This window comes from Carcharhinus amblyrhynchos, chromosome 12 (assembly GCF_965287045.1).
Source record: "Carcharhinus amblyrhynchos chromosome 12, sCarAmb.v2.hapA, whole genome shotgun sequence".
In the NCBI taxonomy this organism is placed as follows: domain Eukaryota; kingdom Metazoa; phylum Chordata; class Chondrichthyes; order Carcharhiniformes; family Carcharhinidae; genus Carcharhinus; species Carcharhinus amblyrhynchos.
This window is the reverse complement of record NC_137335.1, coordinates 83,215,142-83,229,443: the sequence shown is the minus strand read 5'-3', so window position 1 is coordinate 83,229,443 and position 14,302 is coordinate 83,215,142. Positions and strand designations below refer to the sequence as shown.

Genomic DNA, 14,302 nt, shown 5'->3' with positions numbered 1-14,302 from the left:
TAGCTGATGCCCTCTATACCAGGCAACATCCTGGTAAAATCTTTTCTGTACCCTCTCCAAAGTCTCCGCATCCTTCTGGTAGTGTGGCGACCAGAATTGAATACTATATTCCAACTGCGGCTTAACTAAGGTTCTATAAAACTGCAACATGATTTGCCAGTTTTTAAACTCAGTGCCCCAGCTAATGAAGGCAAACATGTCGTATGCCTTCTTGACTACCTTCACCACCTGCATTGCCAGTTTCAGTGATCTGTGTACCTGTACACCCAGATCCCTCTGCCTATCAATACTCTTAACAATTCTGCCATTTACTGTATATTTCCCATCTGTATTTGACCTTCCAAAATGCATTACCTCTCAGGTTTGATTGACATGAGATTTGGCCAATGATGTCACCCAGCAAAACATTGACAAAAGCAATGAGACTACATTTGTCCAATCAATTCTTTCGTCAACCGGAATTAGTCACACGGAACAAAAACATGGAATTTTGCACTGATAAGGAGTCAGTTCTCTGAAATAGAGAAATAAACTCTTCCCTTTCCTTGTTTCTTAAATGAATGGCAAACTCGAAGTGGCTCTCTCAAAGAATTGGCACAGACGCAGTGGGCCGAATGGTTTCCCCTGTGTGCCCCAAGGTTCTGTGGAATTTTTGATTAATTGCCCTTCTGAAAGCCATTCCGGACTCCCCCCCCACAATGTTTTCTGATAGGGAAAGGTCCATCGTGTAAATAAAAGGATTGTTTATGTTTGTTTTCACTAGGGAAAGAACAGAAATTTCTGGAATCTTCCGACATTCTGCTTGTATGTAAGCGTAAGAACAAGAACAAGAAAGTGCTGCAAATAAAAGAGGGAAAAAAATGTCATCGTTATGCACAACAAAATAACTGAAGATTTTTTTTAGAGACCATCAAGTGAAAGACTTTTCCAACCACTAATGATCCAGGAAAATGCAGATTAATCTCTCCCCTTCCCACTCTCTCTCACTCCCCCACCCATTCTCCTGGGTATCCTGCCCACAAAATATTAGCTGATCTGTTGGAGGAGCAGGAAATGAGCTAGTTCAGAGAACAACCATTTAAAATACCAAACCGGGGTCATTGCGACACTCAGTGCTCAGACCGAGTCTGCCCTTGAGCTATCTGACCTCAGATGTGACGCCCTTTTGAGAACATAAGAACTAGGAGCAGGAGTAGGCCATCTGCCCTCTCGAGCCTGTTCCGCCATTCAAAAAAGTCATGGCTGATCTTTTTGTGGACTCAGCTCCACTTACCCACCCGCTCACTATAACCTTTAATTCCTATACTGTTCAAAAATCTTTCTTTGCCTTAAAAACATTCAATGAGGTAGCCTTCACTGGGCAGTGAGTTCCACAGAAACCTTTGGGTGAAGAAGTTCCTCCACAACTCAGTCCTAAATCTGCTCCCCCTCATTTTGAGGCCATGCCCCCTAGTTCTAGTTTCAGCTGACAATGGAAACAACTTCCCTGCTTCTATCTTATCTATTCTTTTCATAATCTTCCACGTTTCCATAAGATCTCCCCTCATTCTTCTGAATTCCAATGAGTATAGTCTCAATCCACTTAGTCTTTGAACAGGGTTGGCTGAAGAACATCCAAAAGTGGAGACTTTGACCAACATTCTTCCTTTGGGTCAACAAGGCTGGGTTATTCATCAGATAAAATTGTTAAACTAAGGAGGAACGTGGGGTGGGGCAGTTGACAATCGACCCCATTAAAAATTAACGACTATATTATGAGAAGCTGTTAACTCGCGATATCCAGTTTGTCTTACTCCCAAACTGCCAGTAATGTGGCCCTTGGCCCTACCTTGACATCCAGAACCTGGGGTAGAACAATAGGTGGGTTGGATGGTCGTCTGGGTAAACAATGAAGTGGCTGCAACAATGAGAGAAACGCACGTTAGTTAAAACATCTTGCAGAAGAACCATTGTGTCAGAGACAGCAGTCTGTGTGAGTATGTGTATCTTTGCATGTTTATGCATGTGTGCACTTGTATGTCTGAATATGAATGCATGCGTATGTATGTGCGCATATGTGTGCGCGCATATACGATCATTGAATCCCTACAGTGTAGAAGAGGGCCATTTGGCCCATCAGATCTGCACCAACAGCAATCCCACCCAGGCCCTATCCCTGCAATTCCTAGATTTACTCTAGCTAGTCCTCCTAACACTAAGGGACAATTTGGCATGGCCGATCCACCCAACCGGCACACCTTTGGACTGTGGGAGGAAACCACAGCATCCGGAGGAAACCCACGCAGACATGGGGAGAATGTGCAGACAGTGACCCGAGGCCGGAATTGAACCCGAGTCCTGGCACTATGAGGCAGCAGTGCTAACCACTGTGCCACCGTGCCGCCCTTATATGTATGTGTGCATGTGTGTGCATATGAGTGTGCATATATATGTAGTATATATATTTGTGTACATGAGTAAACTGGTGTAGGAGGCGAGCTCACAGCTTGTACCTCTCACATTGAGAATTACACTTAGCGGCCAAAATTTTAGCCCCAACCACCACAGGCGAGGGGCAGATAATGGGAAGGTCCATTGACCTCAGGTTTTGGGATGAGCGAGATTGTAAGATCCCACCTGGTGACTTTGTTCTGGACACTTGAACTCTATAACAGCATTGCACACTTAAATACACAGTCTGTTAGCACTCTGGGCCCAGACTGGAATTAGCCTAGACTGATCATAAACCAATCTTACCTTTCACATGGCTATCATCACTCGCGTAAACAAGCAGTGAAATGATCAGTAAATTGGCAAAACAGCTCATAAGAACATAAGAACATAAGAAATAGGAGCAGGAGTAGGCCATCTAGCCCTTCGAGCCTGCCCCGCCATTCAATAAGATCATGGCTGATCTGTTGTGGCTCAGTTCCACTTTCCCGCCTTCTCCCCATAACCCTTAATCCCCTCTCTTATCAAGAACCCATCAACCCGCTTCTTAAAAATATTTAGCGAGGCAGCCTCCACCACTTCAACGGGCAGAGAATTCCAGAGATTCACCACCCTTTGAGTGAAGAAGTTCCTCCTCAACTCCGTTCTAAACCGCCTCCCCTTTATCTTGAGGCTGTGCCCCCTAGTCCTACTGTCTTTTTTGAGCGGGAAGAGTCTCTCCACCTCTATCCTATCCATCCCATTCATCATCTTATACGTCTCAATGAGATCTCCCCTCATTCTTCTAAACTCTAACGAGTACAAGCCTAGTTTATTCAGCCTCTCCTCATAGCTCAACCCCCTCAACTCCGGTATCAGCCTAGTAAACCTCCTCTGCACTCCCTCCAGGGCCAAAATATCCTTGCGCAGGTGCGGCGCCCAAAACTGCACACAGTACTCCAGCTGCGGCCTCACCAATGCCCTATACAGCTGCAGCAAGACCTCCCTACTTTTATATTCAATCCCCCTCGCTATGAAGGCCAGCATCCCATTCGCCTTCCTGACCACCTGCTGCACCTGCAAGCTGGGTTTTTGCGACTCATGCACAAGGACCCCAAGGTCCCTCTGCACCGTCGCCTGCTGCAGTTTTTCGCCACGTAAGTAATAGTCCTTCCTACCATTATTCCTACCAAAGTGGACCACCTCACACTTGCCAACATTAAATTCCATTTGCCATTTCCTGGCCCATTCGCCCAGCCTATCTAGATCCTTCTGCAGACTCTCCACACCCTCTGCACAATTTGCCTTTCCCCCAATCTTGGTGTCATCAGGTGTATTGCTGCCTCGCAATAGGCAGCAGCAATGCTCTTTGAGAGAGTCATGTGTGACACAGCGCTCTCGTCCCTGAGTCAGCAGATCATGGACTCAAGATTTAGACACCACCCCATTCCCCTACCCCTAACAGCCCTCCCCCTCTCACCGCCCAGAGCCTCAGAATTGGGAAGTGACCCAGGACAAAGCTAAGCGGGAGGAGTATCCCTGGGAGAAGGCCATGGGAAGCGGGGTGTCGGGCGGGTGGAGTTGGCAGCAAGTTCCCTAAAGTAGAGTCTCTTGTTAGGGTACTGACTGCCTTTGATTGAGGGATGTCCCCTCCCCCGTGCCCGCTCCGGGAGGTGACTAGCTGGATGCAGCTGCCCTGCAGCTGGGCCAATGGGTGGCGGGTGGAGACCCTCTACTGCTCATTCATTGGCCACGTAAGGGCCTCGGCAGCGAGGTGGGCAGGGTCGGCCGTGGGCCTTCCCACCCAGAAATTCGCTCAGCCAGAGGCAGGAAGGCAGTGGGTTCTGCTACGTGGCCATTGTGCCTAATTCGAAGGTGGCCTTTCCGTCCCCATGCTCACCAACAGCCAGAGAATCATTGAATCATCACTACAGTGCAGAAGGAGGCCATTCAGCCCATCGAATCTGCACTGACCACAATCCCACCCAGGCCCTACCCCGCATAACCCATCACACTTACCCTAGCCAGTCCTCCTGACACTAAGGGGCACTTTGGTATGGCCAATCAACCCAACCCGCACATCTTTGGGTTGCGGGAGGAAACCCATGCAGACACGGGGAGGATGTGCAGGCTCCACACAGATAGTGACCCGAGGCTGGGAATCGATCCTGGATCCCTGGCGCTGTGAGACTCTGCCCAGTGTGGATGGAACTGTCAAGTCACTTCCCGGGCGAAACAGAACAGAGTGGCATCACATTTTCTGAAACTCCAATTTGTGGTAATGAAATAACTAATGCCATGAATAATGAAGCAGGAACTCTGAGTGGGCTGAGTCACTTAGTGAATTAAACAGCCCACAACAGCACATTCTGTTCATGCCACAGGCAATCCAGCATCGCCCCTTTCAAGCCAGCCCTTTCATTTTGCTGTCTCGTTACTGATTGTATCTTACTCAGCGAGGCCCGGGGAATGTTTCAATTGCTGTTTCTGCTTTACTGTACCACACGATCACTGACACCCCTTCGAGCAGTCAGTGTGACTGACAGAACGAGGAAAGAGCCATGTCAGGCACTCCAGCAGGTACCACTACCTCGGTGGCAGACGGGCGGGAACAGGACTCAAACCTGTCCAGGGTACTAAACTGGGGGAAAGAAGCTTGAAAGGTGAGATGACGGGATCATAGAGTCCTTACAGTGCAGAAGGAGGCTTTTTTGGCTCATCGAGCCTACACCAACAACAATCCCACCCAAGCCCTATCCTCCATAACATCACGTATTTATCTTGCCAATCCTCCTGAGCTGAGGGGAAATTTAGCCTGGCCAATCCGCCTAATCTGCACATCTTTGGACTGTGAGAGAAAACCGGAGAACCCAGAGGAAACCCATGCAGACGTGGGGAGAATGTGTAAATTCCACACAGACAGTGACCCGAGGCCGGCATTGAGCCCGGGTCCCTGGTGCGGTGAGGCAGCAGTGCTAACCACTGTGCTGCCCTTAATTGGTGATTGCTGCAGAGATGCAGGGATAAAGTCAGCGGGCATGCTTGTGGCTTGTCAGGACTCACACCGGCCTATGGGAGGTTTGTTCTTTGTGGTATATCCGCATACCAAGAATACTTACTGTCAAATAGTTTTCAATAAAGTCCCACCTTCAAAGTGAAGTCAGAGATCTGGTGGCACCTGGTTTGCGATCACTTGAAGGCGGCTCCCAGCGGCCAAAGCCGTGGTAAGGTCAGGGGTTCATCTTGTTGAACTCCACAACACAATGTGGGGGAGGGGGAGGTTGGGTGGGAGCAGGAGAATGGCAGCTTTCTCAGGGGACCGGCAACCGAGAGTCCACGGTGGGGAAGTCGGGATTGGGGCACGGTGGAGTGAGGTGGGGAAGGCATGGTGCCCCCATGGTGCTGGGGAGAGAAGGTAAAGACGTGGGAACTGTCAATCAAGGTCAGAAAATGAGGGGGCTAAAAGGGAGTGTCCGTACTGCCCGCGTGTGTGTCCATCTCAGGGTGTTGGTTGGCAGAATCCTGACAGACCCTTGAGTTCCCCCACAAGAGAGAGCCTTGAGTTCAGCTTCACCACAGAGAGTGATCTTGGACAATGTCCTCTGAGACACTTTGAGGGGAGAGCAAGCTGGGTGCACTAGTTCAGCCACATCCCACAGAGTGAACATTCAACAAATAGTGAGCAAAAAAATACACAACGCTGTCTCTTCTACATTTGAGGGAATGTCCCTAATTTCCCCTGTAACCATCAAGGCATGCCCACCATGAGGCTCCTCAGCGCATTTAACTCTCTGACTGAAGTCATCTCGACAAATAACCACGACGCACACTTGAATAAAGTGAAGCTGGTGTGATTTACCAGCAATATTCTGCTTTGAGAAGCACCTGTGCCAATTCTGAATTCTCAAAATGTTTTATGTTGATGGCAGTGAGATGGGCAGGAAGGTTGTGCCCCGATGCAGTCAGAGGGCTCTTTCTCAGGCTGCCTGCAGCGACAGCAGTTCAATAACGATGGCTTTCCGCAATGAAAGACTTCTACAACCACTAAATTGGGTGCGTTTTGCATGCAGGACTCTGGAGCTTGGAATTTTCCTTTTAATTGTGTGGGTCCGTCGTGTGGGAAAGAGTGAGAAGACAGGAAGTAGAAGTCAACTCAGTTCCAGTGGTGATGTCAGGAATGGCAAAATCGCAGCCTGGGAATGGGTCATGGACTGGAATCTGATGGAAGTGTTCATCCAGTTTATAAATCGAATTGTGGATGCTCGGGAATGTGTGACAGGCGAAATTTTATATATGTAATAATAAAAACACAGGAGTGAAACTCAGAAATCTAATGGATTGGGTATATTTGTGTGTGTGTGTATCTGAATGTGTGAGAATGTATATGACTGTGAGCATGCAAGAGTGTGTCTGTGTGTGTGTGAGTGTGAGTGTTTGTGTGGAAGTGTGTGTGAGTGTGTGAATGTGAGTGTGTGTGTCTGAGCATGTGAATGTGAGTGTGAGTATGAATGTGAGTGAGTGTCTGTGTGTGTGCGTGTGTGTGTGAGCGTGCGCGTGTGTGATGGTGTGTATGCGAGAGTGTGTGTGCGTGTGAATGTATTGTGTGTGTAAGCATGTGTGTGAGTGTGTATATGTGAGTGTGTTTGTGTGTGTCTGAATGTGTGAGTGAGTGCGCGTATGTGTGTGTTTGTGCGTGTGTGAATGTGTTGTGTGTGTAAGCATGCGTGTGAGTGTGTATGTGAGTGAGTGAGTGTGTGTGTGTGTGTGAGCATGCGTGTGTGAGTAAGTGTGTGTATGTATGTGTGTGAGTGTGTGCGTGTGTATGCGTGTGTGTGATTGTGTGAGTATGAGTGTATGTGTGTGTGTGTGATTGTGTGAGTGTGTGTGTGAGTGTGTGACATTGTGTGTGTGTGTTTGTGTGTGTGTGTGTGTGAGTGTGTGTGTGTGTGTTTGTGTGTGTGTTGAGCAGGGTTGACGTTCACCTTGTTAATGCGCTGACATTCACAGAGGGGAATGAGGTGCGAGTGAACTGAAGGGTTGATTGGAGAAAAGCCATCGATGTATTATTGCACAGAACACAATCAGACAGCAGGCGAGGGATTCGAAAGCAAACCCGTCAAAACAGCATACTTACCGCAGCTCAGATCACTGTCAGATTCCAGCACGCCGTCAGGGATATTCCAGAACGAATTCTCCCAATCCACAACATTTCCAACCTCGTCACAAGTTAAGTCCAGCAGTGTCTGTGCAGACATGCTGAAATTCCAGAACCGGAAGTTGTAGATCTCGCCGGTGTAAGTGCGGCTCGATGGTTTCTCCTTTGGGGCCAGTGTGAAGGTGCCACTGGCTGCAATAACCCTGTTCTGGGATGTGCTGCAGGCGTGGAGCTGGGACTTATCTTGAGTCTGGGTGATGACATTACCAGAACTGCCATCCCAAGCGACACATAATCGGCGCCAAGAGCCTGTGATTACCTTTCTGGAGAAATGGGTTTCCCAGAACTCGCCCACTTCACACGTCGCACCGGAAATGGACAGGTAGATTTCATTGTGCTTTTTCTTGAAAGCAATCAGTGTTGTGTCACTCTTGTCTGTGTAGGAGAACAGAGTCCACTGCTCCTTTAATGTGGTAGACTTCACTTCCAGGCACACTGTGAACTGCTGAAGTTCTGGGATGGAGACTGAAGGCAAGACTGAGGGGGCCTGACTTCTGGAAGTCCGCAACACCACCTTCTGATTCCGTAGGGAAGCTGCCACTTAACCCAGAGAGAGGAGGACAAAACAAAAGAGAGAGAATTTAGTGACGTGGGTATAGGAAGAGGATTCGTTAACACAAACAGGGATGAAAGGGAACAGAACATTGTTCTAGAACAGAACAATGCGATGCATTGACTACACAGAAACAAACCAGAGTATCATACAGCAAAAGTGGTCATTCGGCCCACAGAACCCATGCTAGACCTCTAAAGGAAATATCCAGTTAGACCCCACCCCCGCCATGTTCTTTCATCACAGCCCAGAAAATTGTTTCCTCACAATCTGATTCAATAACATTGCTATTGGCTGAGTAAACCTTCAAACATGCTGGAAGATGACTCTGCCCAATGTTTATGGGCCATGAAACCATGTAATCGAGTATCCATGACAACATGTGATTCTGGGCTGTTTTGTAATCCCCACAGAGTGAGTCAGGAAGCCGAGAGAGCTTTGGAGATAGCGCAGCACCACACAGTCCGATAGTGCTCTCACTTCCGTTTTACTCGTGTTGACTCTGCTGTTTAACATCAGTATTAGCGGTTAAGTTACTGAAACTATAACCCAGAACTGAATCTGAAGTAGCAACCCAGAGAACCAGAGCTCAAATTCCATTGTACCTGTTTGAGAATCTCAATCCAGTATAAATACAAAGCTGGGAATAAAAGGAATTGGGATCAGATAAACTGTGTATTGCTTCTTCCTGAAATTCAACTGATTTGCTAATGTCCTTTGGGAAAGAAATCTTTTGCACTAGCCTATAAGTGAGTCCAGATCCAGCCTCCCTGCCTTTTACTAGCAAATTCTAATCTCCTCAGGATGATGAGGGACGATCGATAAATACCAATAATGGCGACATCCCGAGAATGAATTAAAAGCTAGAATTGTGCTTCTTATGATGATGAATGCATTCTACCCAAGTGTGTTGGATGCAATGACAATCAAGTACCTTGGCAAGATTCTGGATAAAAACCTGGCTCAGAACAAAATCAGAAGGAGAAGAGTAGCCCCATGTAAAGAAACTCCATCACCTTCAATAGGAGGACATATCTCTATCTTTTAAGGACAACTACAGATGGACAACAAACCAAGAGAGAAAGTGCTGGAAAATCTCAGCAGGTCTGGCAGCATCTGAAAGGAGAGAGGACAGCTGTTGTTTCGAGTCCAGATGACTCTTTGTCAAAGCTCTGTCAAAGCAAATTTGACAAAGGGTCATCTGGGCTCGAAACATCAGCTCTTTTCTCTCCTTACAGATGCTGCCAGACCTGCTGAGGTTTTCCAGCATTTTCTCTTTTGGTTTCAGATTCCAGCATCCGCAGTAATTTGCTTTTATGGACAGTAAACGTTGATTTTCCCTGAGTTGCAGACACCCCACAAGTGAACGATGGATGAAGAGAAGGATATTGTCCCCAGAAGGACAGGGGGTTTTGGTTCAGATGGGCAGCATAGTCAGTGCAGGCTTGGAGGGCCGAAGAGCCTGTTCCTGTGCTGTAACTTGCTCTGTTCTTGGTCTTTGTATATTTCCAAGGCAGGGTGATGTGTGGCTTGGAAGCGAAAGCGCAGTGATAGTATTCCCATGCAGTCCTTGTCCCACTAGGCACTGGAGGGTCAGAGGGTTTGGAAGGTGCTGTCAAAGGAGCCTTGAGAAGTTGTTGCAGAGGTTTGTTGGGTGGCCTTTGGAAAGCACTGGAAAGATGTAACTCAATCCCTGAGCTGTCACTAAATTCCAGGGGGCTCAGGGTGACGGAAGCTCATTAATAAGCCTAATTGACGTGCTGAATGGGATTCCCACAAAGGATCCTTCCTTAGGTGGTCACAGTTTTCCTGACACCAATGACTCCTTCTCGCTTTTCCCAGTGTCCCCACCACCATGCCAGTTCAGACGGGCTCAGTTAAGTTCTGTCCTCTCGACTATAACCGAACGAATTGTGTTGTTACGGCAAACCAGAAACCTCACGGTCACTTCTATCAATTTTCTTATCAGCTGAATTAAAATTCTCAAACTTCTATAGTGGGTTTCTCTGGGTTATTAGTCCAGATCTCTGAGTTACCAGTCAGATGAGCACTGCACCACTCAATCAACCCCTAATCCACTGTGTAATGGCAATGAATAACTTGGTCAGTTTCAGATTCTCAGCTCTGTGTCAGGGTTTTGCTGGAAGCAATTACTCTCCGTTCATTATTGTTCAAGTCCAGAAGCCACAGTGCTCCATCCAGCTCTGCTTTGTGGCCAGCACATTGAGGGGCCAGATTTGCCACTGTTTTAATTCAGTGTACCGAATATCACAGGCCTGCGTGCAGAGTGCTTTTCAAATAACATAGCTGGCAACAAAATACAGACCATTGTAAGACATGCTTGATTAAGAAATCGTGTGAAAATCATCACTGATGGATAACTAGGAGGGGATTACAGGTTGGAATCTAACTGGAGAGTTTATGTACACAATAATCAATATCTGCAAGTCAGTTACAGACTGGAATCTGATCGAGAGGCTCTGATGGTTTATATATAGGATAACAGAAACCCAGCAGTGAGTTACAGGTCAATCTAATTGAAGAATTTAGATAGTTTATACACAGAATAATGGGTACCTGGGAGTGAGTTACAGACTGGAATCTAATCGAGGGGTTCGGGGTGGTTTATATATAGAATAACAGATACCCGGGAGTGAGTTACAGACTGGAATCTAATCGAGGGGTTCGGGGTGGTTTATATACAGAATAACAGATACCCGGGAGTGAGTTACACACTGGAATCTAATCGAGGGGTTCGGGGTGGTTTATATACAGAATAACAGATACCCGGGAGTGAGTCACAGACTGGAATCTAATCGAGGGGTTCAGATGGTTTATATACAGAATAACAGATACCCGGGAGTGAGTTACACACTGGAATCTAATCGAGGGGTTCGGGATGGTTTTTCTATAGAATAACAGATACCCGGGAATGAGTTACACACTGGAATCTAATCGAGGGGTTCAGATGGTTTATATATAGAATAATGGATACCCGGGACTGAGTTACAGACTGGAATCTAATCGAGGGGTTCGGGGTGGTTTATATATAGAATAATGGATACCCGGGACTGAGTTACAGACTGGAATCTAATCGAGGGGTTCGGGGTGGTTTATATATAGAATAACAGATACCCGGGAGTGAGTTACAGACTGGAATCTAATCGAGGGGCTTGAGATGGTTTAAATGTGGAATAATGGATACCTGGGAGTGAGTTACAGACTGGAATCTAATCGAGGGGTTCGGGGTGGTTTATATATAGAATAACAGATACCCGGGAGTGAGTTACAGACTGGAATCTAATCGAGGGGTTCAGGGTGGTTTATATATAGAATAACAGATACCCGGGAGTGAGTTACAGACTGGAATCTAATCGAGGGGTTCAGATGGTTTATATATGGAATAATGGATACCCGGAAGTGAGTTACAAAGTGAAATCTAACCGAGGGGTCCGGGATGGTTTTTCTATAGAATAACAGATACCCGGGAATGAGTTACAGACTGGAATCTAATCAAGGGGCTTGAGATGGTTTAAATTTGGAATAATGGATACCTGGGAGTGTTACAGACTGGAATCTAATCGAGGGGTGCGGGGTGGTTTATATATAGAATAACAGATACCTGGGAGTGAGTTACAGACTGGAATCTAATCGAGGGGTTCGGGGTGGTTTATATATAGAATAACAGATACCTGGGAGTGAGTTACAGACTGGAATCTAATCGAGGGGTTCGGGGTGGTTTATATATAGAATAACAGATACCTGGGAGTGTTACAGACTGGAATCTAATCAAGAGGTTTGGGGTGGTTTATATATAGAATAACAGATACCCAGGAGTGAGTTACAGGCTGGAATTTAGTCGAGGGGTTCGGGTGGTTTATATATAGAATAATGGAAACCTGGTAGTGAATTACAGACTGGAATCTAATCGAAGGGTTCAGAGTGGTTTATATATAGAATAATGGATACCCGGGAGTGAGTTACAGACTGGAATCTAATCGAGGGACTTGGGAATTAAGATACAGAATAATGGATACCTGGGAGTCAGTTACAGAATGCAATGAAGCAGGTTATCTGCCATTATCACAGTGAAATTTGCAGGAGCTTGCTGTGCTAAAATTAGCTGCTGAGTTTCTGACATTACAACAGCAACCACACATCAGAAATGCTGCATTGTCTGGAAAGGATATGGGACGTGCTAAGGTCATGAGAGACTCTATACAAATGCAACTGCTTCTTTCTGCAAAATACGACATTAGTCTTGGTAGAATCATGTTGAAAAGCCATAAGTTTTAAGCTATATCCTTTATCACATACCTTGTATGTAGGAAGCTTTGAAGCCCTTCTTTTGGATGCTAAAGTCAGTCTTGAATGTGACATTCATTTCATTCCCCGTCGAGTTCAACGTGAGGCCCTTAGCTGTGACACCGCAAAACTCTACCAGCTCGGCCCCAGTGTTTATTGCCACAAGATCGTACAGACATCTTTGGGCTTCCTCTAACTCGAACTCATGAAAAGTCAACTGTATGATAAATCCAGGAGGGGCTCGGATGGTCCAGTGACAATTTAAATTAGAAATGTACTCGTTGGGGTAGCATGGGGACGTGAACTGTCCTGAGGGAGCGGTCAGAGTTTCTGTACATTCTGAGCAGCCCAACACTGCTGAATCCCAACAGAAGGAAAAGAAAATGGAACACAATTATAATTGTCAACTTGACCTCACATCGACATGTATTGGGCAGAGTCCCAGCAAGATCAGGAGAGGGAAGGCTGCCAAGGTTCGCTGCCAGGCATGCAGTCAGTCGCTTGGTACCAATTCATAAGAACACAACACTGGAGATGTCGCCAACTACAGTCTGGACCCTCTGGGCTCACTAGACAGTTCCATCTCAAACATTCCCAAACCCAAAACCTTTCGCCATCCCTTTCCTGCCAGTGTTGACTGACGCTGGGCGGTCATCCAGCACTCAAGCCAATCTGATAAGCTTCACACCATAGACTGGACAGCAACTGACAGCAGGTCACTTACTACAGGCAGTATCATACCAACATGGGAACAGGACGAGGCCATTCAGTCCCTTGGGTCTGTTCCACCATTCAGTTACATCATGGCCAATCTGCATCTATGCTCCATCTACCTTGGGTGCCTGGCTGTTGATGTCCTTAACTGGCAAAAATCTATCCATCCCAACTTTATAATTTTCAACTGACCTCATGACTTTTTTGGGGGGAACAAGAACCGGATGTTCTTTGCCTTTGTGTGAAGAAGTATATCCTGAATGGTCCTGCTCTATTTTAAGGTTATGGCTCCCCTGTTCCATCAGAGGAAATAATTCCTCACTGTCCACTGCACCAACTCTTAACGAAGCTAAACCCAATCTTGCCCTTACAAGGGAAGGACATTTCATTTTTATTAACATGGTCTGTGAACCAATCCTTTACAATTATAGTACTGTCTGACTCTGTTATGTGTAAAGAGTACAGGCAACTCCCCACTGGCCTGCCTTCTCATTATTTTGAATTATCCTTGTGCTTTGACCCATCACAAGCTCCCATTCACTCATCACCCCTGCACTCACTGACCTGTGCTGGCTCCTGTTACTGTGATACTTCCATCTTCAAAACCCTCCAGGTCCTCACCCCTCCCCATCTCTGTAATCTCCCCCAATCCTCTGCACTCCACCAATTCTGAGAAGACATTTTTAAGTGTTGGAATACTTGAATCCAATGGTTCTGCAGCACGATAGTGGGGCTCTTGCTTGTAGGAACTCACTGGCCTGGAGGTAGGGGGCCAGATTGGTCTGGAGGCTGTGGCCAAGCACTCCAAGCTGACCTCAGGTGATGCTGTTCTGAGGTGGAGCACTCCTCATCCCAAATCCTAATCGGAGTACCTTCCAGCAAGTGTCACCAGTTGAGTGGAAAGACTATTTGAATTTAGCTAGCTTAATCTGCCAACTGACTCTAACAGCTTCCAGCTCTGGGCATTTCAAGTACCCCTCAACCCAGTGGTATCCATTGGGGTTTAAACTATCGAAGAACCAGGAACAAGTGCATTGTCTAAGTGAGGGTAATGGGTCCAGTACTGTAGTGGAAACAACATGTCAATGCTGTGAAGACATTGAGAT

At 46.7% G+C, this 14,302-nt stretch overlaps 1 protein-coding gene across 2 annotated transcripts in view; it reads right to left on the bottom strand.

Moving 5' to 3' along the window:
• Positions 1–14,302, bottom strand: part of adgrg6 (adhesion G protein-coupled receptor G6) — a 123,021-nt gene that overhangs the window by 71,660 nt on the left and 37,059 nt on the right. For both annotated transcript variants that reach the window (XM_080200849.1, XM_080200850.1), the window contains 3 exons: positions 12,495–12,839; positions 7,544–8,164; positions 1,829–1,897 (listed from right to left, as the gene is read on the bottom strand). In XM_080200849.1, coding sequence (XP_080056975.1) covers positions 1,829–1,897; positions 7,544–8,164; positions 12,495–12,839 — 1,035 coding nt within the window. The remainder of the gene's footprint in view (positions 1–1,828; positions 1,898–7,543; positions 8,165–12,494; positions 12,840–14,302) is intronic.